The sequence below is a fragment of the Eschrichtius robustus genome, chromosome 3 (assembly GCF_028021215.1).
Source record: "Eschrichtius robustus isolate mEscRob2 chromosome 3, mEscRob2.pri, whole genome shotgun sequence".
Taxonomy (NCBI): domain Eukaryota; kingdom Metazoa; phylum Chordata; class Mammalia; order Artiodactyla; family Eschrichtiidae; genus Eschrichtius; species Eschrichtius robustus.
In genome coordinates this window covers 35,784,097-35,810,136 of record NC_090826.1, presented here as the reverse complement: position 1 = coordinate 35,810,136, position 26,040 = coordinate 35,784,097, and the positions used below count along the sequence as shown (strand labels likewise).

At 46.3% G+C, this 26,040-nt stretch overlaps 2 protein-coding genes across 5 annotated transcripts in view; one reads left to right on the top strand and one right to left on the bottom strand.

The window, feature by feature from the left end:
* The window catches only part of SZT2 (SZT2 subunit of KICSTOR complex), a 51,493-nt gene extending 31,974 nt beyond the window's left edge, over window positions 1-19,519 (bottom strand). For 2 of the 3 annotated variants that reach the window (XM_068539697.1, XM_068539699.1), the window contains exons 1-7: window positions 19,421-19,519; window positions 9,019-9,144; window positions 8,538-8,711; window positions 8,058-8,228; window positions 4,634-4,765; window positions 3,723-3,864; window positions 3,204-3,310 (exon numbers count right to left, since the gene is read on the bottom strand). In XM_068539697.1, the coding sequence (XP_068395798.1) occupies window positions 3,204-3,310; window positions 3,723-3,864; window positions 4,634-4,765; window positions 8,058-8,228; window positions 8,538-8,711; window positions 9,019-9,144; window positions 19,421-19,447 (879 nt within the window). In that variant the 5' untranslated portion in view covers window positions 19,448-19,519. The remainder of the gene's footprint in view (window positions 1-3,203; window positions 3,311-3,722; window positions 3,865-4,633; window positions 4,766-8,057; window positions 8,229-8,537; window positions 8,712-9,018; window positions 9,145-19,420) is intronic. The other variant, XM_068539698.1, reaches the window with a different exon arrangement.
* Window positions 19,520-19,593: 74 nt separating this feature from the next.
* MED8 (mediator complex subunit 8) lies at window positions 19,594-25,252 on the top strand. Of its 2 annotated transcripts, none has more exons than XM_068537927.1 (7): window positions 19,594-19,630; window positions 21,013-21,131; window positions 22,154-22,298; window positions 22,998-23,138; window positions 23,331-23,412; window positions 23,777-24,025; window positions 24,867-25,252. In XM_068537927.1, the coding sequence occupies exons 1-7, from the start codon at window positions 19,625-19,627 to the stop codon at window positions 24,929-24,931; spliced, it is 807 nt and encodes a 268-aa protein (XP_068394028.1). In that variant the 5' UTR covers window positions 19,594-19,624; the 3' UTR covers window positions 24,932-25,252. The 2 variants fall into 2 exon arrangements, with proteins under 2 accessions (XP_068394028.1, XP_068394027.1); XM_068537926.1 differs by lacking the exon at window positions 19,594-19,630 and adding an exon at window positions 19,670-20,022.
* Window positions 25,253-26,040: the final 788 nt, after the last annotated feature.

Below are 26,040 nucleotides of genomic sequence, written 5' to 3'. Positions count from 1 at the left end.
ACGTAGCCAAAAAGATAAATAAATAACATAAGTAAAATAAATAAATAAATAAATAAAGTTTTATTGGAACACAGCCATGCCCATACATTTTCTTATCGTCTGTGCCTCCTTTCAGGATATAAGAGCACAGCTGAGTAGTTGTGACAACCACATGACCCACAAAGCTTAAAATGTTTACTAGTTGGGGGACTTCCCTGGTGGCGCAGTGGTTGAGAATCTGCCTGCCAACGCAAGGGACACAGGTTCAATCCCTGGTCCGGGAAGATCCCACATGCCGTGGAGCAACTAAGCGCTGCGCCACAACTACTGAGCCTGCGCTCTAGAGCCCGCGAGCCACAACTACTGTAGCCCACATGCCTAGAGTCCATGCTCCGCAACAAGAGAAGCCACCACAATGCAAAGTCTGTGCACCGCAACGAAGAGTAGCCCCCGCTAGTCGCAACTAGAGAAAGCCCGCATGAAGCAACGTAGACCCAACGCAGCCAAAAATAAATAAATAAATAAATTTATATTTAAAAAAAAAAGTTTACTAGTTGGCCCTTTGCAGATGTACTCTAGATGGTTCATTCAATTCCCTGGCCTCTCTGCTCCTTACCCCTTATCACCAGGAACCTTATTCCACTCACCTGCCCTCTGACTACACATTGGCCCTGGGCTTCACCTGGAACTACTTCCTCTTTGCAAATTCAATTGCCACATCCGACTGATTACACACAACTTTGTCCCATTTTTAGGTTCCTTCCATCCTCCTCCTGCTGCTCTTTGACTTCATTAAGGCTCCCAGGCCTTGAATCTCTACTCTTTTCAAATCTATCCACGTCCTCCTGGCCCTCCTTTCTCAACCCAGCCTGGACCCCATGGGCAAGCAACTTCTTATGCATCATTCTCAACTCCCTGGCTGTCTTCACCTTTTCTCTGCTTCCACCTGAAAACCCCAACTAGGATCACAAGTTCTATACCCAGATCCCAAATGAGATCCCAATGAATCCCAAATGGAAAAAAAAACTACATAGTTGTGTAGGTTGGCACCACATCAAAACATATGACACCCAACCCAGCTAGTCCTTCGGGGCCGTCCTCAGTGCCGCTCCTCCTTCCCAGCTCTGCCTCCCTCCCTCCCTCCCTCCAGTACATATCCTCACCTTCTACTTTGGAGAGAAATCAGAGGCCCCCTTGGCAGAATTTATCTACATCTTCACTTCTATCCAGTCTCAAAGAAGAAGTGACACTCTCCTGCTCCTAAAGAGTCCCTCCATCTGTTTCTTGAGCCAATGCCCTCCTGTCAATTTACGGACTTTACTCCATCCGGCTTCCTTTCCTTTCCCTTATTTTCAAACTCTGCTTTATCACAGCTCCTTGGAAACATGCTGAAGTCTCTAGCTTAAAACACAAAACAAAGCAGAACACCCCTCTCCTTCCACCCTGTACTCCCCTCTGGCTGCCATTCTCTCTCGCTCCCCACTTGATCTGAACAACCAAATTCTGCGTGTCAACACTTTTCTCTACTTCCTTCTCTTCTATCCACTCTTCAATCCACTGCAATCATTTCCCTCACCGCCTCTTCACTGAAATGGCCTGGAAAAAATCCCCATAACCACCTCCTAATCGCCAAACCCAAAGGGCACTTTTCTTTTTTTTTAACATCTTTATCGGAGTATAATTGCTTTACAATGGTGTGTTAGTTTCCGCTGTATAACATAGTGAATCAGCTATACATATACATATATCCCCATATCCCCTCCCTCTTGCATCTCCCTCCCACCCTCCCTACCCCGCCCCTCTAGGTGGTCACAAAGCACCAAGCTGATCTCCCAAAGGGTACTTTTCATTCCTCATTTTACATTATCTCTCTGCTGCATCCCATGCTGTTAAGTTCTCCTTTTTTCCCCCAAACTCTGAAATTTTTGACACCAGAGCTCCCAGTTCTTGTCTGATGATTTCCCTTCATTCTTTGCTGGGCCCTCTTCCTATGAAAGATCTTTGAACACTGGTGGCCCCCAGGTTCTTTGGGGACCCTCCTCCCTTCTCAAACACCATGTGTCGGCTGCCAAATCCTAACTTGCTATATCTCAGCTAGTGCTGTCTCTTGAGTATCCGATCTGCATATCCAACTGCTAACTGCTATGAACGGCAGTCATTTATTACGTAATTATGCATTATGCTAAGCCCTTTAAATGCATCATCTCACCCATTTACAAATGAATCCAACCAAGAAGTGACAGTGATGTGCTCCATGTCACACAGCCAGTAAGTGAAGCCAGGATGCCGGCCAGGCATGCCTAACTCCAGAGGTGATGCTTTACAGCTACCCTGTTGACCCACAGGCACCTCAAACACAACATGCGCACACCTGGATTCATCGTCCTGTCCTCACTCCACCCCAGCTGCTGCTCTCTGTTTGCTCTGCCAGATACACAGTCATCAGTGAAGTCAGAAACTTGGAGACATCCTTAGCCCCTCTCTCTTGCTCACCCCTTACATTCTGCTGATCATAAGTTATGTTGACTCTACCGCTTCATTTCCTCAATCCTACCACCTTCTCTCTTACCCTGAATTCCCCCAGTTTAAACCCTGATCCTCTCTCACCTGACCACTGCAATTAACAGCCTCCCTGCCTTCTCTCCTGCCCTTCCCCCAGCAACAAGAGTGACCTTTATAAAACATACACCTAGCTAGTGCTTTTCCTTCCATATATCTGCATCACCCGCAGAATTATGCTGGAACGCCTAACACAGCAGAAGCGGCTTTCCATGCTTGGCCCATGCCTACCCTTCAGCCTTGTTTCCCACAGCTCTCTGCCTCCTATCCTATAGTCTGTCAATCCAAACTGGCTGCAGGTCCCTGAATATACCTACTCTCTCCTCTGCTTAAGCCAGTTTGAGCTGGGTTTTCTGACCCTTGCAACCAAAACAGTAATAATTAATCTAATAAGAGAGGTGGGACTGGAACTGACTGCCAGACTGCAAATTCTGCATTCTTCTTACTGTAACATGCTGCCTCTCACATCCTAAGGAAAGAGGACAAAGATGAGAGTCCTCTCCCACCACAGTACCCACCCTGTTCTAGACATGATGTCCCCCCCACCCTCCAGAACTATGTCATTGGCTTTACCTGGGAAATCATTGCCTGCAAGAAAGTAACCAGCCACATCCCACCTTGTGATATACGACACCTCCCTCTCCTCCTTCCCAGAAAGTCCTCACCTGCACAAAGGAACAAGCCACAGTGCCACTGCGAAGCTGGTTCAGCAACGTCTCACAGACAGCAACATCAGGGACACTGGTCACCCCATCTGTGATCACAATGATACCTGGAGCAGGAAGCATCAGACTCAGACCTGGGGACTCTGGCCTGATCAAAGTCACGGGGAGGCATCTGATGGACGGGGCCTCAGTGTCCACCAACCAATGTGTTTTATAATCCTCCAGCACCTTTCCTTCTCTCCTTTCCTCCTGTTCCTTCCTCTTGAGGGCTGGATCCCAACTTCCTCCTAAGTGACGACCTTGGTGCTCTACTCCTTCCCACTAGGGTCCATGACAGTTGTCAGAGAAGGGAGTACTTGAGATATACACTAAGAAACACTTACGTTTTACAAACAAGGAAACAGACACTCTTCCCTGGGGCCCACTGATCCCCTGGAACCTCTATCTTTGCTGATAATGCCCCCTTCCCTTCCTGTATTCCCCCTTTTCCCCAATCCCACCAACATTCCTTCTACTGACCTGCACTAGAGTTTGACGGCAGCAACTGCAGCGCCAAGATGCCCTGACGGATCATACTGACCAGTCCAAGATCAGCTGTCACCATGGAGACTCCCACTTTCCGGCCTGGGGGCTCCCCTGAGTCTGGAGACTGGTCCTCTGCCTGGCTCAAGTTACAGAAAAGATAGAATGGGACAAATGGCACTGCTGCCCCATCCACAGCAAAACCAGAATTTATAGCCCAGCACTGCCCAGGCCAGATGGGCCTAATCCTGTGAGGACCCCAATTCCCCTACTGTGTGGCCAAGTCCTGACTATGCTCCCTCCCCTAATGTGTGTTTGGATACTGACCCTCAGATGGGCAGGGAGTCCAGCACCAGATGAAGCACCACACTGTACTGGAGCAGGGCTTCCCCACCTTTTGCCAATAAGGCCCCTTTCCCATATTTTTCCCATCGCCGTTATGAAACATCTTACACATCAATCAGATTAAGTCTTCAGACATACAGAACTGCTATCTGCCTGGCTACTTCTAGGATATCTAAAGGAACGAGAGAGTGCACTGTAGTGAGCCCAAGCAGCTTTATCGCTGATTGTACAAAATACTAGAGATCAAAGTCACCCATGATCACCTTCTCAGAGCCACTGGGGGAGAAGATCCAAGACTGAAAAAACACAAGCAAATGGCCTTCACATTTTCTCCCAGCAAGAACGTGTGTCTTGGGGAGTGTATCCAAGCCCTCTTCAACAGGAAACCTGTTGTGTGCACTCACTAGCACTTCTTTCCTTGGCTCCCTCTGTCCCTGGCTTTCAGTCCTTTTTTTCTGCTGTCTTCTCCCTCTATAATATTTGGCTTGTCCTTCCTCTCTCCTCTCTGTCCCTTAACAGCTCCTCTTTCTAAGTGGCCTCTACCCACTTTCTCTCCCACATACCTGGCTCTGGGAATCATACTGCTGCTGCAGCATGGTGGCCACCTTATCCTCAAAGAGACAGAGCTGCTCATACACCTGCTGCAGGAACACCTCCCGCTGGGAAGGGTCCAAAAGGCAGCCCTGGACCAGCACCTGAGAAGCACAGTGGAAAGAGCAAGACATGAAGGTCAGGGGGACACTGGGCAGTACCCCTCTGGTCTCCCTATTTATTCTCCACACTGGGCTTCCCCAAGCATGGAGGCACCGTAAGATCTTCCAGTTTCCTCCACCTTGGCCTCCAGAACATTGTCTATAAGCTGCCCTATCTGGCCAGGCAAAGCCTTTTTCATTGACTCGTACTTTCTTATTCTTGTTGATTTCTAAGCACTGCACACAGAAGCTGTTCTGGACCTTTTCTCTTTTTTAAGCTCAAAATCTTACTCCCCCAGTGAATGCTCCTTCTTTCCTTTTACCCTCAGCAGATAATTCCCACCCCCCTCTTCACAGAGAAAGGAAACAAGTCAACAGGAACTACCCACTCACCCTAACCCTGAGGGTGTACTACTCTCCAACCCATCGAAAATGTCCTCAGTGTTTGCTAGATGTTTATATCTATCTGTGTTCTAGTTCTTCCTTTCAGGCTCAGAAGAAAAGATTCCTCTTCCTCCTTTTTCTCCCTAAAGCTAATCGTTCCATCCACTCTTGGATCTTTTATCTAATAGCTTCATTCTCTCTCCATGGGGTTTCCTTCCTTCTATTCTCGACATAAATAAGTGTCCCCATCCTAAAAATTTTATAAAGGCCTGGTGGTCCCTGTGGTGGCCCTTGGGATCTCTCCTCTCTCCCTGCCCCCATCAGACTCCTACCTGCCCACTTCTCCCCAACCCCTGCCCTCCCGTGCAACAGCTACTTCTTCTCTCTATTCAGGTGAGTGGGTGGGGACAGCCAGAAGAGGGCAGAGCGGGACTCTGGACCACTAAAGGCCTGACTGTGAGAAGAGAAACAGAATCAGAGGAATAGTGGGAACTGGGGCTGTGAAAAGGTGAGAAAGATGCTCAAAGCTGTATTGTTTAGAAGAGTGAAAACTGGGTCAACCTAAGGGTCCAACAGTAAAGGTTTGGTTAAATATATAATGACAAAATATGATAAAATATTAAGACAAGTGGTCATTAAAAATTGTATTTTCAAAAATATTTAGTGACACGGAAAAATGCCCATATCATATGTTAAAAAAGCAGGATGTAAAACTGTGTGTTTAGAATGAGCCTGATGTTTCTCCTCTCTCTGGATGGAGGGGTGGTGGTGAGGGAAGTAAACACAAACTCAAAGAGAAGAAACACAGTCCACAACATGTCAATAGTAGTTATTTATGGGTGGTTATTATAAGTGAGTTTTGTGAGTTTTTTATATTTTACGTATTTTTCAAATCTCCTTCACTGGGCATGTATTATAAACGTGACTTTTTGTTTGTTTGTTTGTTTTGAAAAACAGCAGGATGCATCTTGAGGGAGCTACAGAGACAGTGAGGAAGCTGTCTGACTTCTTAGCTGACTTAGTGGCAAGTGGCCCTGGAGGCTTACCTAAGTTCTCAGTCCTTGTCTTCTCCACAGCTGCTGTCCTCGTTCAGGACTTATCTCCTTTCCCATGCTGCAATACTCTTCTGCCTGTTCTCCCCAATCCAGAATTTGCCCCCCATCCATCTTTCTCACCGGCCACAAACAAGTGTGATCTTCCTAGTGTACGCATCTGATCCTGTCACTGACATTCCAAACCTCCAGTGGTTCTCTACCCATGGCTAATAGTTCTAACAGCTAACATTTGCATGTTTTCTATGTGGCAGGCACTGTTTTAAATGCTTGACATTTATTAATTCAATCACCATGCAGTACTGGTACTGTTGACATCCCCATTTTGGAGAAAAGACCCAGATGCACAGAGAGGTTAAGTAACTTGCATAAGAGCACACAGCCAGTAAGTGGTATAGCCAGGAAGCACATAAGGCACTGTTATTCCAGATCCAGTGCTCTTCACCACCACACTAAACTCCCCTACAGAATAAAGTACAAGTTCTTAGCCATGACATTCAAGGCCTTTCATAATTCTGCCCCCACTTATCTCTCCAGTCTCCTCTTTACCAACCCCCTAACCTTCCCCCCATCATTCAAACTTCATTGTGTGCAACTGAGTAACATGTAGTTCCCTAGAACCCCTGTCTGAGAGCACAGTTTCATAGCTCTGTGTCTTTGCTTTTGCTGGCCCCTCTGCCTGGAAAGCTCATTTCCTCTTCTTTGATTAGTTAACATCAATTCATCCTTCAAGATTCAGTTCAAATGCCTCTTTGTCCGAAAGTCTCTCCTGTTGCTGCCCCAGGCTTGGCTGGGTGCTCCCATAGCACGAGTCAAAACTTACCAGTGTCCTTATCACATTCAACTGAAATTACCCCCTTTTATATCTGTCTCCACAACTAACTCTCAACCCCTCCCATCAGGATAGGGACAGGGTCTGATTCATCTGTGTCTCCAGGACCTAGCCCAGTCAGGCTTTAGTAAGTGTTTGTCAAAGTGAACCAAGTGTTGAGTGATTACGTAATATCCAAGCTTTTCCCGCCTTGACTGTGAGCACCTGCAAAGTCTGGGGATGTAGCCCACAACCAACAGTCCTAACACCTGCACTAGGAGAACACTTTAAACCAGGGCAGAGGGCTGGGATCCAGGCATGTACCAATTGCCTTGTGTATACTTCAGCCCCTCAGATACTGTTCCTTGCATCGCCTTCTCTCAAAGCCAGTTTGACAGCTAAGGTGACAATGAAGCCATCAGGGACAATTTCAGGGTAAGCCTCTACCAGTGAGTTGAGGGTGGTTAAGAGTAGATGAAGGGAAACTGGACCAATGCTTATCTAAGCCCAATACAGATATTCCAGTAACAGACTTGGCCATTCTCCAAAAAGGAGTGCCTTCTGATGGCCTGCTTGGGTGCTGGATAAGCCCTGTAATTATCTGTGTAGTCAGCATTACACCCAACAGTTCACAGGGCTCTAGGAGAAAAATGACCCTCCTCTGTCCTTGGAAGAAATTATGTTTCTGGGTCTTTGTTTCTCCTGCTGGTAGTGCAAGGAGTTAGGACATTAGCTAACCTTCTGATGGAACTAAAGGGAACGGGGGAGAGAAAACAGTCATTCAGTGGCCAGAACCAGAGACTTAGAGGAGGAATGAGAGGGGCATTTGTCCAGTCAATGCCAACTCACCTAATGCTATGGGAAGGCCCTTTAAGACCAGAGCAATGGATGCTTCTTAAGAGGAGAGAGACTCACAGAGATGACTAGGAACAGGTTCGAGGAGAGCTGGGGACTTTGGGCACGGAGAGTGGAGACAGGATAAGGACTTGGTCAGTGGAGTATCCGAAATTAGGTCTGAGGATACAAACTTGAAGAAAGGATGCAATACCTGGTGGGACTGCAAGCCAATGATTGAGGAGTAGGCCTGGATAGTGACGTAGATCTCAGGTTGGAAGTCGATGCAAGATCCAGGCACTCGGAAGGGCCGGAGCAGCCCGCCTAGGCAGCGGGAGAGGGCGTGGAAAACTTCATCAAACAAGATCTCCCCTGTGGAATCATCCTGAGGGCAATGCAGAGAAAGGTCTCTCAAGGGTAACCAAAGGCAGCCCTGAGCAGAGGGCAGAAACAAGCAGCTTCCATGGGTCAGTGGGACTCTTAAGGTTGATCACACATCCAAATACAGTGCCACAGATGAATGGGATCTGTCTTCAAACACCCACCACTCCTTCCGTTGTGTAAAGGAAAACTGTCTCCTTTCCAAAATGGTATCATTGTGGGATCATTCTTCACTTATCCCAGGCCCCTCCTCTTCTCCTCACTTCCCACCCAATCCTTTCTTCCCACTGTCTCCCCTCAACCAACCTCTTACCACAATGCCAGTAGACGGGCTGAGGTCCAGCTCAATGACAAACCGATACTGCCAGGCCAGGAAGGTGACCCGGGTGGATGGTACAAGGAGGAATGGCCTGGGGACCACCGGTTCATCTGGCTGCCACCCAGGAGGCAGGACACTGAGGACTTCCAACTCCTGTTCAGACTGAAGCTGACAATTAGGATGGGGAGGAAAGGGAAGAGTCAGGAAGTCACCCCTTTCTTTCCAGGACCTGACTTCCATATCCAAAATGACACACCATTGGTTCTACCTTCTGCAACCCAACCAAGCACTCTTCTGAGCTGGAAAAACAATTAAAGATTTCCCCTGGGGAATCATCTTGTGGGCAAAGTCACTTGCCCCTCCTAGAGTCAGACCCCTCAGAGTTAGTCTCCCCTCCTGTGTGTTTCCAGCACCCTCCTAAAAAAACAGATCCTCAGGGCTAGCCCTTCACATCCTGTGTGTCTCTGGGCCTCACCAGCAGCTCCTGGGGTGTGGCCTGCACAGTCTGATGCAGGTGATTGAGGAACCAAGCCAGGCGAACATTTCGGGATATTCGATAATCCTTTTTCATCAACAGGAACACCTGCCCAGCTTCTTCCACCTGGGGACAAAGAGACATTTAATAAATCCATAAAAATTTACTAGTTCCTAGTACATATAGATCATGGTGCAAGTAACTTGTCCAAAGAGTTCAGAATCCATTAGTGAGAGGCAAGGCAGCAGAAGTGAAACGTTTACCCCCACCTCAGTGCAAGGGCTTCCCAAGGATTCAATTCTCAACTCTTGGCTCCCATTCCCCCTATAAAGACCTCTATGTAGACCAAGTGACCTTTGCACATTTCAACGGATATGTGAGTTTCTCCTATAAACTCTAAGTTCTTTGAGGGTGGGGATTGTGTCTTGCTCTATTTTTGTGTCCCTGTGCTTAGCAAATTGCTTAAAACAGAGCAGACAATAATGCCTGGCAGTTCCCCCTAATAAGCCTTGACAACAGCAGGCACTAAAGGATCTTCACTGGGTGAATGGCAAGCCTACTAAAGACCTCAAAGCCCAACTTCTGAGAGTCACAGTCTCCCACCCCCACCCTTCTCAGCTGTCAACGCTCTAGTTCCTTCCTTCCACTGCCTAATAGGCAGTCGGTTCAACTGTGTCCTAACAAGTGTCAGGTCCTTTGCCCGTGTCCTCACCTGTCACTACACAAGCCCAGCTAAATCTTGACTCAGGATGAATTTGACTTTCTTCCTTATCCACACAAATACCACACCAGCTGTACTTTGACAGAAAGAAACTTGTCACCTTGCCAGTGGTGCCACTTCTAGTGGCCTTTGCCAATCCTTTTACTTCTCCCTGGTCAGTTACCTTTCCTTATTCCCCTCAGGTTTTCCAATCTCTCAACCCCCGCCGTCCTGGCAGATAAATTTGCCTACTGTTTTGCAGAGAAAATAAGGGTCAACTGGTCTGAACTCCCCCAATGTTTCTCTAACATTCCTTTACCCCCTTACTCTTGCCTCAGATGAAAAGATTACTCTCCTCCTGTTTAGACAAACTGCAAATTTCTCCTCCGGTGTTCCTAGTGAGGAGGAAATGACAGGCTGTGAGGAAGTGAGCAGAAGTCAGTGACTCCCTGTTGAGAAACGGGATGTTAAAAGGAAGTGAAGTTTTTTTTTTCAATAATGGGGAAATATGCATGGAGAAGAGATGGAAAAAGTCCTGGAAAAGCAATAATGAAGGGTGCCTGATGTCGGAGAAGAGTGTGGAGAGCAGAGATGCAATGACTAAAGATGAAGGAAGACTTTCTTCTTCAGAAGGCAAGCATAAAGAGGTACAGAAACAGATATTAGGAAATGGCATGGATGAGAGGACAAGGAAGAAGATGGAAGGAACTCATATCTATTGAGCACCTAAAATACATTCAATAGTACACTGTAAAAGTTAAGTACAAGAATTTCAGATTCAAACAGCCTGGGTTTGAATCCCATTTCAGCCTCTTATTAGCTGTGAGACTGTGGAAAAGGCACTCAAACTATTTAAGCCTCAGTGTCCTCATTTGTAAAATGGAGATAAATCCTAATACCAATCTAATTGTGCTGTTCTGCAGATGAAGGGAAACCGTGCATATGAAGCACTCAGCACAGTGCATGGCACTTATAAGAATATAATAGAAGTTAATTATTACAGGTTATTACCAGGCCCAATACTAGGCTCTTTACCTAAGTAACTGCATTCAGTCTTCACACAAAACATTTAATAGAAGAAAGCTGAGGTCCAAAAAAGTTAAGTGACTTAGCAGAATTTGTAGGCATAGGGTCAGAAGTCAAACCCAGGCTTGATGAGCTGCAAAACCCATCTACTGAGTGTGACAACTGGATCAAACTGGGGACTTAAGAGCAGAAAAGATTTAAAGTGGGTACAAGAAGGAACACGATGGGGGTTTATAAATAGAAAGGATGCTTTGACATAATCAAAAAGACAATTTAAACATCAATATGATGTGATTTAGTATTATTTTGTGTTTTGTCTCTACACCATCTAAAATCACATTTTGGGAAATACTACTCTCTGTTGTACTGTTTCCCTGCACTGGCCTGAGGCAGGCCCTGGCTAGGATTTTGGATTTTATCCAAGAGTTAGGTCAAGCTACCAAACTCTTTTTTCAGCAGGGCAGTACTATTATATCTGCATTCAAAAAAATTCCATCTGGCTACCACATGATTTAGAAAGATCCCCTAACAACCAGGGGAGATGACAATGGCCTAGACCAGAGCTACTCAAAGTAGCCATTCTGTGAACTGTTTGAGACTGTTCCTGAAGAGACAAGTAGTTGTGCTAGAATGTAAAACCAGCACTGCCTTTCACTGAGAGAGTCTTGGAAAAGTCAGTTGAACTAACCTTCAAGGCAAGTGAGCAAGTGAAGTGAGCTCAATTGTACTTTAAGGAATCTTTAGAATAAGATGGACAAGAACCGGTGATTAACTGAAGTAGGGAGGAAAGTAACCAAAAAAAACCAGAAAAAAACAAGGTGTCAAGGATGACTAAGGCAACATCAGAAACCAGTAAGTTGCAGGATGATTTCCGTTAGCTAGAGAAATCAGATATAGTTATTTCCCATCATTTCTAACCACCATCCCCCTCAAAAGGTCCCATCAAACTGAACGCTCTTATTGCCAAACTCCTAAAAAGACAAAAGGGGTCTACTGGCAAAGAAGGAAACTGCAGCAATTACCTGCCCTCTCTTTCTCTGATCCTTGGTCTCAGGAGGAGATACTCCCATAAATGAATAAATAGAAAAGACAGTCTTCTCCCTGATTAACATCTCGAAAATTCTGCCAGATTGCCTAATTTCTTTCCCACAGTGTTAGTCTATTAACTTGGGTATGCTTACATATTGTGCTGTAAAACATTTAACATTAACTTTTCATTGGTATTTTGTCAACACCCTTATAAGAAATTCAAGGCCTGATGGCTTCCATATGTATGATTAGAGCACCAATAAACACCATAAAATATATTAATTTGTACTGGGCTTTGGCTTTCTCAGAGAAGGAGCAACTGTGCTCAACGCCAGTAGGCAACCTCTCCCTCAGGATTGGCTGAACCGGTGTGGGTATATTAGTGACCTCTCTTGTCTACAAGTTAACTATGCTGGATCCTTGCCAAGGTTCTTATCTAAAAAAGGACGGGCTGGGCTCAGTATTATCAGAATAGGAAGGATATCCCAGTTCAGCAGCCCTTTCTGTTTATCAGTCTATCCCCAGAGCCTGGTGCATTGCCTGGCAATAGGATGCTCAATAAAATTTTGCTGAATAAGTGAATTCACTACATGTTCTAAGCTAAGCAAAGCAAACGCGGCATTTAAAATGAATCACAGGCAGTACAACTCTTCTTAAGGTGAGGTAATCTTAACACTAGTCTCCATATTTTTCCTTTTGTTCTTCTTTGGTGCTTAGTAAAGACTTTTTTTCAAGTGCCAGCCTGTTTCAGTTATGCAAGGAAATATCCAGGAAAAGAGTTTTGGCCCATATTGAGCCAGGGTTAAAGGAGGGAGCACCGTAAGGACAGCTGGGGACACTTAGTCACTTCATCTTCTAGGACTAAAATCTTGGCCACTCTGGGTTTAATAAATGAACTTTTCCATGATTCCCTACACTGTTATCTCTGCTAGGCATTCACAAAGCAGTCTGGACTTCTTAATCGCATCCACCACAGTTCATAATGAAGAATTTGTGTATTTTTTAATGTTGGTTTCCCCTACAAGTGTAGAAGCTCCAGGGAGGTAGGGGCTGTCTATATTGTTCTTTGCTGTATCTCTAGTAACTGGCGCAGTGCCAAAACACACTAAGGGTTTGAGTATTTGTTGAATGAATGTATGAATGAGGGAAATTGCTCTCGCAAGCTATATTTATTCTCTTCTCTATTTCAAGCTATGTTCTTAGTATCTTACCAGAGATTCCTAATTTTTCATTTTTATCAACATCTGGCTTTTGTTGTTCAAGAGTTCTCATCCTTCCTCATCTGCTTTATGGAAAAACTAACCCAGTCTGTTGTTTGGACTTTTCCTTTGCCTCCATGAAAGTTGTTTTTACCAAGTTTTTTTTTCACTAGTATGTTCTTTACTGGTATTATCTTCTTTTCTACAATTCTGGAATCGGGGGAAGGGGAGTTGTAGTGTAAACTCTAATAGATTTGTTTTAGACAGAATTACAGTATTATGGAAAGAAAATGTGATATGATAGCTGAGACTCTGGGCTTGAATTTTAGTTTCCTCCTCTATAAAATACCACCACCTACCCCAATGATGGGTGAAAGCACATTGTAAAGTTAAAAGTGCCACATAAATGCACACAGTAGTAGTAACAAGGTGCTGCTTCTTTGAGTCTGGAGGAAGTCCTGCACAGCCATTCCCTTCAGCTTTTTTGGCTCACCCCCACTTAGTTGGCAGAGTTGGAAATTTCTTCACACTGAGCCAGAATCTGTCTTGTTGATATTACCTTGACCTGCTCTTGAAATCTGTTCTCTTGAACATATCTAACTCACTTTGGGTTTTACCTCCTGGGGCCACACAGGGAAAAATCTGACCCTCTGCCAAAGGAGAAGCTATCAAACATCTGATGATGGTTCTGAGTCTTTGATTCTCCATAACAAACATCTCCAGGTTCCTTACATGTATCTCAAACGGCATGGTTTCAAGTTCCCTCACTATTTTATATCTCAGATCACGTGCCTACGGATGAGCTCTGGCTGGTCTACTTTACAACTTAAAATGTGGGGGCCAGAATAGAGCACAATACCCAGGTGAGGTCACAGATTCAGAATCTCCTAGATTCTATTTACTTCAGGCGAAGCTTTACCATGTTATTGACCCGAGAAACCTCTCTGACTTTCTCGCTTCTGCTGCTGCTTAGACACATCCTCCATTCTCTCCTCATGCAGCTGGCTTTTTTGGGACACACACAATTATTCAGTTCGTCCTATTACATTGGATAAATCCAGCCTATTTTCTATTGTGAAGCTTGACTGCTGTTTTGTCTTCTAGTAAATCTCTTTCCAGCTTAATTTCCCTGCTAATTTGATCAGGATGCCATCAAGTCCTCATCCAAGTCCCAAGAGGACAAAGGCAAGGTGAGCATGCATTCATTTATCAGTCAACAAATTTACGGAGAGCCTGATACATGCTAGCACTGGGCTAGGTCCTAAGGATACAATGGAAAGCAAAAATTGGCATTCTCTGCCCTCACAAGATTTACCCTATAATGGAGGAAAAAACTAATCAAATAATCACTCTAAATACTATATTAATACAAACTAAGTGTGCCAAGGATAAGAATGTGGTTTTATGACAGCATGTAACGAAGTAACCTGACTCAGGCAAGAGTCTTAAGAGAAAGTGACCCTGAAGACTGAGCAGGGTTGGCCTAGTGAGGAGGGAAAGGGGAATACACCAGATGGAGGATATAAACAAGCACTGTCCTATTAGAAGATTTTCTTCACACTATTTGTTAGTAGGCTGCTTAATTCCACTGCTGTGCAGCTTCCATTTCTCCACCTTGTTTCGAAGGTTATTTTGAATGACAGACTGACTCTTCAAGGCCAAACTGAAGTCTAGTTCACCAATCAGTTCTTATAGAATCCACTGTCTTGAAACCAGGAACGTTTCCTAACTTGAGTTTTCTCGCAACATTCCCCCCATACACGACCCTTCCAAGTCAACAACTACATTTTCACAAACATCATCTCTAAGTTTTCTTCACATTCAAGAGGTGATTTAGGGCTTCCCTGGTGGCGCAGTGGTTGAGAATCTGCCTGCTAATGCAGGGCACACGGGTTCGAGCCCTGGTCTGGGAGGATCCCACATGCCATGGAGCAGCTAGTCCCGTGAGCCACAAATACTGAGCCTGCGCGTCTGGAGCCTGTGCTCCGCAACAAGAGAGGCCACGATAGTGAGAGGCCCGCGCAGCGTGATGAAGAGTGGCCCCCGCTAGCCGCAGCTGGGGGAAGCCCTCGCATAGAAACGAAGACCCAACACACCCAAAAAAATAAATAAATAAATAAATAATAATTAAAGGTGCTAATAATTAAAAAAAAAAAAAAGCCACACCCATAGCTCATTAAAAAAAAAAAAAAGAGGTGATTTAACAGAACTAAAGACTCAAGAATTAATTAAAGCAGCTAGAATGGTATTTTTCCAAGTGTGATCCAAGGACCAGCAGCATCAGAACCACCTGAGGTGCTTGTTAAAATGCAGATTCCTGGGCGCCATCCGAGACCAACTGAATTAAGAGCTGAGAGAGCTTGGGAAGCTATACGTAACAAGCTCCCCCAAGTGATTCTTCCGCTTTCCTGTTTGAGAATCCCTGAATTAGTTGTGTTCTCCCAGCACCCACACTCATATGGAGCTTTAATCCCTGACACTTAATCCTTCTGAGTCTGAAGTGCACTGGAGCAGTCTGGCAAAGAGAAAGCAGGGTTTCGAAGTCAGAGATCTGGATTTAAATCTGGCTCTACTACTTGCTATCTAGGTGAGCTTGGACAAGTTAGTTTTTCCAGGCCTCAGTTTCTTCATCTATAACATGTGGATAAGAATGTCTATTTCAGGGACTTTCTTGGTGGCGCAGTGGTTAGGAATCCGCCTGCCAATGCAGGGGACACGGGTTCGAGCCCTGGTCCAGGAAGATCCCACATGCCACGGAGCAACTAAGCCCGTGCGCCACAACTACTGAGCCTGTGCTCTAGAGCCCGCGAACTACAACTACTGAGCCCAAGTGCCACAACTACTGAAGCCCGTGCGCCTAGAGCCCATGCTCCACAACAAGAGAAGCCACCGTGACGAGAAGCCCGCGCACCGCAACGAAGAGTAGCTCCCACTCGCCGCAACTAGAGAAAAGCCCACGTGCAGCAACGAAGACCCAATGCAGCCAAAAATAAATAAATAAAATAAATTTTAAAAAAAGAAAAGAATGTCTACTTCAGAAGGATGTTGTGGCAATTAATCAGGAGAGTCAGAACAATGATAGAGGAAGCCTATCATTCTTTGGAACATTTATTGAGGCCTATATACCATTTATAGCAAGATGAATAAAACATTATCAGGCACTGTGCTGCATACCACGTATACCAGGATGAAGCAAACATTGTCCATCTCGTTAATTTGTTGTTTGTTCACTGCCCCTGTCCCTTGGTGGTTAAGGTATAAATTATTCCTGGAGACTTTTCCAACCCCTGTGCTGTTTTCTGTTGACAGAATCCCACAAAATAATGTAGTCTCCACATGCCTTTGAACCACTGTACTTATGCCAAAGTCCTGAACCTGTAGCACGGCCTCAACCTGAATCTTCTTCACCAGCCTTCTCTCTCACCCACCTCCACCTGAGTTCGAGCGCCTTGGATCAAACGCTGGTTCTGCTGCTTATTACTATAAGGCCTTGGTGAAGTTACTTAAACTCTCTGTGCCTTAATTTCCCCATCTGAGAAACAGGGATAGTAAGAGTGCTTTTTTTTTTTTTTTTAAGATTTTTTTGATGTGGACCATCTTTAAAGTCTTTATTGAATTTGTTATAATATTACTTCTGTTTTATGCTTTGGTTTTTTGGCCACGAGGCATGTGGGATCTTAGCTCCCCGACCAGGGATCGAACCCGCACCCGCACCCCCTACACTGGAAGGCTTAGTCTTAACCACTGGACTGCCAGGGAAGTCCCAACAGTGTCTATTTCACAGGGGTTTTCCCAGTATTAGATGATACTCAGTAAGCACTCGTGTTAGCTATTCTCATTGCCACTGCGCCCACACTGGCAGCTGCTTCGTCTTAGTTCTCTGAAGGTTCTCAGTTCCTCCTCACCTCAGGATTTTCACTGTTCCCTCTGCCTGTAATGCACTCTGCCTCTTCTCACAGCCACCTTCCACTCCTTCTTCAGGCTTAAATGTCATTCCTCTGAGGCTTTCTGATCCACCCCCTCCACTGAACAATTAGGTTAAGAACCCCTGTTAAACACTCATTCATTCCGTACTTTTCCTTTGAAGCGCTTATTATCATAATTCAACGTGTGCACTCCATTAGAACAGGGAATGTGTCTTACACTGCTCCGTATCCACCCTGATAATTAGCACAGTTCTGAGTCCATAGCAGCAGCATGAAATAATTTAAGTATCTGAGGAATGAATGACTTCTTAAATCTGACTATGCCCAATATTTCTCTCTTGGAATTGCAATAACCTCTAAAAATCAGTCACTTTTCTGCTCAGGGGCAGAACTCTTTACTCCCTTTACCTTCTGAGATAAAATTTTCAGAAATGTAAATCAAGAATTCAACAAATGAACTTTTGGCTGAGTGAGACTTCCAGGAGCGTATGTCTTGACACCAAGTTCCTTTAGATTTGCGCTGCTCAATATGGTAGCCATTACCATATGGGGCTACTGAGCACTTGAGATGTTGCTAGTCCAAAGTGAGATACGCTGTAAAATACACTCTGGATTTTAAAGACTTGGTACAATAAAAGAATGTTAAATATCTCATAATTTTTAATATTTATTACATATTGAAATGATAATGTTTTGGAAATATGGGGTTAAAGAAAAATATATTATTAAAGTTAATTTTACCTGTTTTTTTTTAACCTTTTTAAATGTGGCTACTAGAAAACTGACATATATGCCTTGCATTGGATGCAGTGCTGTTTTAGACTACCTGCCTAAAAGGTATGTTGTATTTCACCACAACATCCCTCCATTTCTTCTCATTTTAACCCATAACAGAACATACTCCAAATTCCTTCATCGGTTTTTCTCAATGATATTTCTGATGCGTAGGCTACTCCATCACCCCGTCGACACATCTGATCCTTTTTAATAGGGTAGTTTCCTACAACCATATTTAATCTTGGGTCTCGTGACATCGAATTGGAGATTCACCATCCTGTGGCTACTTTATTATTTATACTGTAAACATTATGACTAAGAACACAAGATCTACAGCAGACCACCAGTTTTGGAGTCCTGGCTCTGGTACTTACTAGCTGTGCAACTTTATTACTCTTAATATCTATCTCTGTGCCTCAGTTTCCTCAACTGAAAAATGGGGATGAGGGCTTCCCTGGTGGCGCAGTGGCTGAGAATCTGCCTGCCAATGCAGGGGACACGGGTTCGAGCCCTGGTCTGGGAAGATCCCACATGCCATGGAGCAACTAAGCCCGTGAGCCACAACTACTGAGCTTGCGCGTCTGGAGTTTGTGCTCCACAACAGGAGAGGCCGCGATAGTCAGAGGACCGCGCACCGCGATGAAGAGTGGCCCCCGCTCGCCGCAACTAGAGAAAGCCCTCACACAGAAACGAAGACCCAACACAGCCAAAAATAAATGAACAAAAATAAATAAATAATTTAAAAATAAAAAAAATAAAAAAAAAAATAAAAAAAATGGGGACGATAGTATTGTCTACTGAGTAGGGTTCAGAGTATTAACTGATGTTGGTAAAGTGCTGAGATGGTCCCTGACACACAGTAAGCATTCGATAAGTAATGACAACTATCTGCATCATTATACACATCTCTCACCCTTCCCATCTACTCATATATTCTCTTGTAACACCGGGCCCCTCTCCTAGTGACGTTGTTCTTTCCAAATCCGAGATTTTACACTCAGATCTTCTAACTCCAAAACTCTGCTACACCCCAGCTGAGAGTAGCACTTGGGTAAGGTACTTCTATCGATTTTCAGCTTCTTACCTGTAAATGACAGTGGGTATTGCCACCTTCCTTTGCACAAGTTTGAATGACACAATGTATATAAAGTTCTTTGCATGGTCCTTAGCACCTTACGGATACTTTATTTGCATTTTCTGATTTAAAGCATGTGACCCTAACAATACACCAATGATAAGTACTTTATGAAGAAGGAAACAGGCCGGGAAGTCAAGACTTGCCCGAAGTTGCACAGATAGTTACACGGCAGCGCCAATACCGGAACGAGGTTTCTCTCTGAGTCAAATGTTTTTTCATGAAACCAAAGTTGCTCTCCAAAAGCATGAGCGATAGAACTAAATTCATGCTGTTTATGCCATTCCAATATTTGAAGAAATGCAGCAACTGGCAAAGCTGCCCACTGAAACTGCAACGGAAAATCAGAATACAGGTTTTCTTAATACCATTACGAGGTCAAAGAACCCGAGAGCCCTAGAGTTGGCGTCGTGGATGAAATTTCGGCAAACAAAACAGCGACAAGTTCCTTCTCTAGCCCCCCCAGGAAAGTGCGGGTGAGGAGATACGATTGTCTGGGCTTCGGGCTGGCCCGGGGGCCCCGGACCCGGAGGCGGCCACGGCCGCGCCCGGCCGCCGGGCCTTCCCCCTCGGATCTCGGGACCCAGCGCTGCGCCCGCCCGCCCCTCACCTCCGGCTCCGGGCGCTCCGAGGCCATCACACAGCCCTCCCGCGCCGGCCCGGGCCAGAGAAGCTGCTCCGCTCGTGACCCCTGACCCGGCGGCCTGGCGACAGGCGGGACAGGAAGTGAGGGGGAGGGCCGAGTCCTGAGCTTTCTGATTGGCTGACTTGGGAAACGGAAGAGGAAGTCTTTGACACCGCCCCTGTTGCCGCAATGCAGGTGAGGGCCAGGTTGGCGCTAGTGACCGCTAGCTAGCTTCGGGTATCGGGACCGAGAGTGGGCTGGCGGAGGAGGGAGTGAGGAGTTGGGGCTGAGAAGAGAGGGTAGAGCCCTCGACCGTCGATTAAGGGGACGCGCGATGGGGCAGAGGCCCACTGGCGAGGGAGCGGCGCAGATGAGAGATAGGGGTGGAGCTCGGCTGACGGGAGACAGACTGCGGTTAAGTCGGGAGGGAGAAGGCAGCACTGACTTGCTAGGGTGTGGGAAAGGATCAGGTTGTAATTTGGGAAGGTTGAGGTGCAGTCCAAGGAAAACGGCTCAAGAAAGTGGTGGATCGGCTCAGGCCCCGGCCTAGGCTGTTGGATGGCCGCTGTTGGATGCCGACAGAACAGGTAATCTGTAATTGGAGAGAAGCCCGAGGGTGGAAGGAATTGTGGGACCGCGGTGGCCAAAAGCCAGACTAATATAATCTGAGGCCCTGGGTGGAACCCAGGATCAAGGCTCCTGTCCTAAACGTTGGCGATTTGGTCAGACAGTTTTGCTTCATTCTTCCTAGTCTGTGCGCGATAGTAATTAAGGATGAAATGAAATTAAACTGGAGGCCATAGATGGAAAGGAAATGCTTTGGAGACCCCCCTCCCCCAGCATTTAAAATAGTTTGTGTAGTGCTTAGGGGCATGTGCATTTTGTTTGTTTGTTTGTTTTGTTTTTCATTTGTCACTTAGCTTCTTGCAGCTGGTAGCCTCTCCGTAAGTTTTTATAGGTTGACTAAGCTTGTGAAAGGGGCACAGGAATATTGGCACAGAGAAAAAATGAGTGCAGATTAATTTAGCAAGGAGGAGGTTGAAGCAGCAAAGACTGAGGGCAAATGAAGGTGGGGGGTGGCAGCGGTGGTGGCGGCGGCAGTGGCAGGTATCCAGAGGAGCCTTCATGTGTAGGTAGATTTTCCAGAGATTGTATCATGGGCAAGAAAGGCTAGACTCACCGGCAGGTTTTAGGACAGAGGAAGCCAGAGTATGTATGCTGCAGAGGTGCCCAAAAGATAATAAACCCCAGGCATTAGGTCTGGTGAAAATTGCTCAGTGGGAGAGAATAGAGTGTACCTAATACAGAGAAAAACCAGGCCTGGATTAGGAGCAATGAGAGAAAGGAATCAGTAGGTAGGAGGAATTGAGGTCAGATGAATGGGTTTAAAGGTCTAAGGGTTGACGCTGTCTGTAACCCTAATACCAAAGAAAGTAAACAACCTGGCTCTCCCTATGCCAATGAGATCCTGTGTCACTGGACTGGTGTCACACACTGTCATCCTGGCTTTTCAGCCTTCCTCTGTATGTGTCATTCTCACACTCATCTGAGTAACCAACCTATTCCTGTTGGTGCAGAGGGAGGAGAAGCAGCTTGAGGCATCATTAGATGCACTGCTGAGTCAAGTGGCTGATCTGAAGAATTCACTGGGGAGTTTCATTTACAAGTTGGAGAATGAATATGACCGGCTGACCTGGTAAGGGTTGCCAGGGCAAGCTGGGGAGGGCTCCATGGGTGGGGGGGCCAGGCCACCTGCTGGATAGGACATCTCCAGTGACGTAAGCATTTGTCAGTTTGCAAACATCTCTTGATTTAGAAAGAGTTGGGTTTCCCAACATTTAAAACTGAAGTTGGCTTTGGGCCCCCATGGTAAGGAAGTAGAGAAATGCCCAGTTTCCCAGCCCAGGTTCTCACTAGCTTTTGATTCTCATCCTTTGACTTCTCTGGGAGGACGTCCTCCTGCAGTGGGTCCTCCCATTACAGTATTCATACTGGATCTCTTGCCACGGATGTTGCTGAGTCTTTTAGGTCCAATCTACTCTAGAAGTGTGGATACTATTTTTAGGCCAGAAAGGAGACTTTTACCCAGTTTCTGAAGTTTTAGCGATAATAGTGTAGCCATGGTTCCTATTTTGCCATTGTCCTCACCCCCATTCAAATATAGTAGTCCCCCCTAATCTGTGGGGGATAAGTTCTAAGACCCTCTGTGGATGCCTGCAACTGTGATAGTACTGAAACCTACACTGTATATACTATGGTTTTTTTCTATACTAATGGGGTGGGTAGCGTATACAGCATGGATATGCTGGACAAAGGGGTGATTAACGTCCTGGGTGGGACAGAGCAGGATGAAGCAAGACTTCATCATGCTGCTCAGAACAGCGCCCAGTTTAAAACTTATGGATTGTTTTTTTCTGGAATTTGCCATTTAATATTTTTGGACTGTGGTTGACCATGGGTAGATGAAACCTCGGAAAGTGAAACTGCAGATAAGGGGGGCCTGCTGTAATGACCTGCCTTTCTTCTCCATCTGTATCAGAAACTGAAAGTGTGTCCCTCTTTCTTAACCCCATAATCCCTGTGAGCCAGTCTAGTTCCTGCCCAGGCCAGCCATAGGGCTATGAGTGTTTTGGGGGTGAGTCTGGGTATTCCTAGTCTGAAGGACCCATTTGAGGCTCCTTTACCGGGAACATTCTGACACCTTCTTTCCACCACCAGGCCATCTGTCCTGGACAGCTTTGCCTTGCTCTCTGGACAGTTGAACACTCTGAACAAGGTCTTGAAGCATGAAAAGACACCACTGTTCCGTAACCAGGTCATCATCCCTCTGGTGTTGTCCCCAGACCGAGATGAAGATCTCATGGTAAGAGGAGGAGAAGGGTGCAACTTGGGAAATTAAGTTCTTAGATGAGGACTGAGGGCGCAGTGGTTGGTTGGCTATTCTAGAAGTTCTGAATGTGCAGTAGTGTGTGGCAGTAAGAAGCGAGGGCTGCATTTTGGAGCCCTTGCTTTTTGTCCTTCTGGAGTTGGGAGAGCCACTCCCAAACTGAATTAATCTGAGGCATTTGTCACCAAGACAAAGACCTTTTTCCTCCAACACCTGTCTTGAGCAGAAAGTATGTTCTTTTGTGACTTTTTCTATTTCTTTTTTTTTTTTTTTTTTTTTGGTTTTGTTGTCGTTGTTGTTTTTTGGCTGAGCTGCGCAGCATGTGGGATCTTAGTTCCCCTACCAGGGATCCAACCCGTGCTCCCTGCAGTGAAAGCATGGAGTCTTAACCATTGGACCACCAGGGAAGTCCCTGACTTTTTCTCTTTCAATCTTTGATTTAAATGTGGCAGAGAGAGGTTTATCCTTAGGTCTGGTAGAGATAGGGGAGTGAGAAGACAGAACTGAAGGATGGAGTGAGGGGGATAGTGTCTTAGGAAGCCAGATATTGTTAGTCTCAGGTTGTGTTTTCCCTGAAAATGCACTGTTTGCCTTTGGAAGGAACTATGTATATATCAGGCCAGATTGAATCTTCTTGGAGTGCACAGTAGGATCAATAAAATCTGTGTGTTACAGAGGCAGACTGAAGGACGGGTACCTGTTTTCAGCCATGAGGTGGTCCCTGACCATCTGAGAACCAAGCCTGACCCTGAGGTAGAAGAGCAAGAGAAGCAGCTGACAACGGACGCTGCCCGCATTGGTGCTGATGCAGCTCAGGTTGGACTGAGTCACTGCCCTGCTGCCCCCACCCCGAGTTTTATCATGAGAAGCTGGGCATTACCACCTCTGTATGGTAGGGATGCACAGCTGGTTACCCCTCAGTTGCCCCTGGAATAGCCCAAGGAAGAAACTTCCCCGTAATCATTTCTTGCTTGCCCTAATCTCTGCACAAATTTATGTGTGTTGCAGAAGCAGATCCAGAGCTTGAATAAAATGTGCTCAAACCTTCTGGAGAAAATCAGCAAAGAGGAACGAGAAGCGGAGAGTGGAGGTACGGAGGTATTGGTGGCAAAACGGAGGAGGAAAGAGGGATAAGATCAATAGGAAGGGTGGTGTTGGTAGTGGTGAAGTGAGGACGTAAGGATGAGCTGCTTAGGAAAAGGTATGCGTTCATTCTGTTAGCCTTTTGTATTTCTGGCCAGCCCTGGAGCAGGTGGAGGAAATGGGCAAAGGGAGAAGGGAGTATTCTGAGATAGTCATGGGGGTCCTCTGGCTCTTCCTCTGGGCTGCCAGGGAGCCTAGATTCTGCTGAAGTCAGAACTCCAAGCCCTGGTACCCATACTGGTCTTCCTGCTGCTAGGTTCGGTCCAGGGCCAGAAGCATACCTCGGGGTCCCCACTTACCTTTTTCTTCAGGTCTCCGGCCGAACAAGCAGACCTTTAACCCAGCAGACACCAATGCATTAGTGGCAGCTGTTGCCTTTGGGAAGGGGCTGTCTAATTGGAGGCCTTCAGGCAGCAGTGGTCCTGGCCAGCCGGGCCAGCCAGGAGCTGGGACAATCCTCGCAGGAGCCTCAGGATTACAGCAGGTGCAGATGGCAGGAGCTCCAAGTCAGCAGCAGCCAATGCTCAGTGGGGTGCAGATGGCCCAAGCAGGTCAACCAGGTAAGGTGACAGGGATTGGCATGGTGGCAGACCTTGAGCAGGGAAGTGGGAATAAGCTGGGTTATCTGGGGCCCCAGCATCCCCAGAGCTGGAGATATTCTCCTTTTCTCCCTTGGACTGTGACCCAGAAAATAAGCTTTTGGAGTAAAAGTCTCATTTGAGACTCTTAATAGGCACCAGACAATGAGGAAGAACTTTGACGAGCAGAAACTGCTCTCACCTCCCACCCCATCTCAGACCTCGGTCTCAACTACCCTTCTGTCCCCTTTAACTCTGGATATTAGGTGTGTTGTCACTGTCTTGTCTTAGGTAGAGAAATGAATGGTCAGACCTTCATTAGGACCATTGGGTAGGTGTGTTGGGAATGGACAAGCAGGCAAGTTTCCCGGTGCTGCGTGTATTCCTTTCTCTGTATCCTGTCTCTCCTGCTCGCTTTTAGTAATTATAAGAACAGCCTGGCAGAGTTCAGATGCAGGCAGCTAGAAGAGGTATTTTCTTCCAAGCTGTCTAGGCAAAGGGACAATTAAAATAAGAAGAGGACATAGCACTCTTTTACCTGTGACATTAAATGGGGGTCCCACAGATTTAGTTCTCTTTTTCTAGGAGGGGATGAGCAGGAGCCGGGTGTGTTCCAACCCCTCCCACTATTCCTCCTCCTAGACACCTTCAGGGAGAGGGCTGGACGAGGAGCCATACCTCTGAGCCTTGCCGTCCAGGGTCAGATGCCACAGAGATTCTGAGACGATAGCGGAGGTGCAGAAGGGAACCTGAGAGACCACATTTCTGATTTACCATGAATGTCTTACTGTGCTTCAGGTGTCTTTCTTCATGTTCCTTTTAGGGAAAATGCCAAGTGGAATAAAAACCAACATCAAGTCGGCTTCCATGCATCCCTACCAGCGGTGAGTGTGGCCGACAACCTCCACTCTCAGGTGCTCTTTGCAGAGTTGGGCAGTGAAGCTGCCGTTTGCCCAAAGCTGACCTAGATGGGTATAATAAAAAGAATACGGGCTTTCAGCCACAGACAGATCCCATCTCCACTGCCGACTAGCTGTGTGACCTTGGGCAAGTGACCGAATTTTTCTGAGCCGGTTTTCTTGTTTATAAATGGTGATAATACCTACCTCATAGGGTTGTTGTGAGGATTAAAATGGGAAAATGAATGTAAAACACTTGGCACAGTCTATGAAATAATGGGTATTCAATAAATGAGAGTTTCTACAGCCACTTCTCCCCACTGCCCCCTCTTCAGTCCTCGATCCAGAACTTATCCTGATCTGATACTGCTTCATGTCTGTGGTGAGCTGATGGACACAAGATCATGGACCACTCAGCTCTGTTTGAAAGCCTGTGCTTATTTCGTGCTGCCAGAAACGATGACAGCCTCTATGTCCTTAGAGGCCTACTGTCTCCGCAGGCCTTCCTGCCCAGATTCCATCCTGGCCATCTCTCCAAGCTGCAGGTGACGAGGCCTCTGGGCTGAGACGGACCGTCCACTTGTGGCTCTGGAGAAGCTCAGGCCTGCTCTACTCTCCATCCTCTGAGAAGCCAATTCAGCTCTTATCTGGGAAATAGTCACAAAGTACCCTATCCTTTACCCTACCCTTCACACACGAAGGAAGATGTTGAAGGCCCGGTATATGGGGGCTTCCTCAGGGAGTGGCTCTACCAGGCCGGACTATGTGAGAAAGGGTTTTTCTTAGCAAATGAAAAAGTCCCTTGTTCCCCAGACTCTTTTTTTCTTATTTTAGAGGGAGAGGGGAATTGCACCTCACACCATTTTTCATCATGGTTGAGTTATCCTCATAATATGCCTGGTTCCTGGGCTCCAGCCAGGATGGTTTTTCTCCAGTACACTGAGCCTGTGGTTCCAATAAGGGCCAGATGGATGGCGGGAGGTGGCAGCCGCCAGTACTTTTGCCTGCTTTTATAAAGCTGAGAGCAGAGTGGGCTTGGGTCTCCAGCTTAAGCTGCCTTGCTTAGCTCTCTGTTGTGAGCTAGGGCAGGGGTTGAGT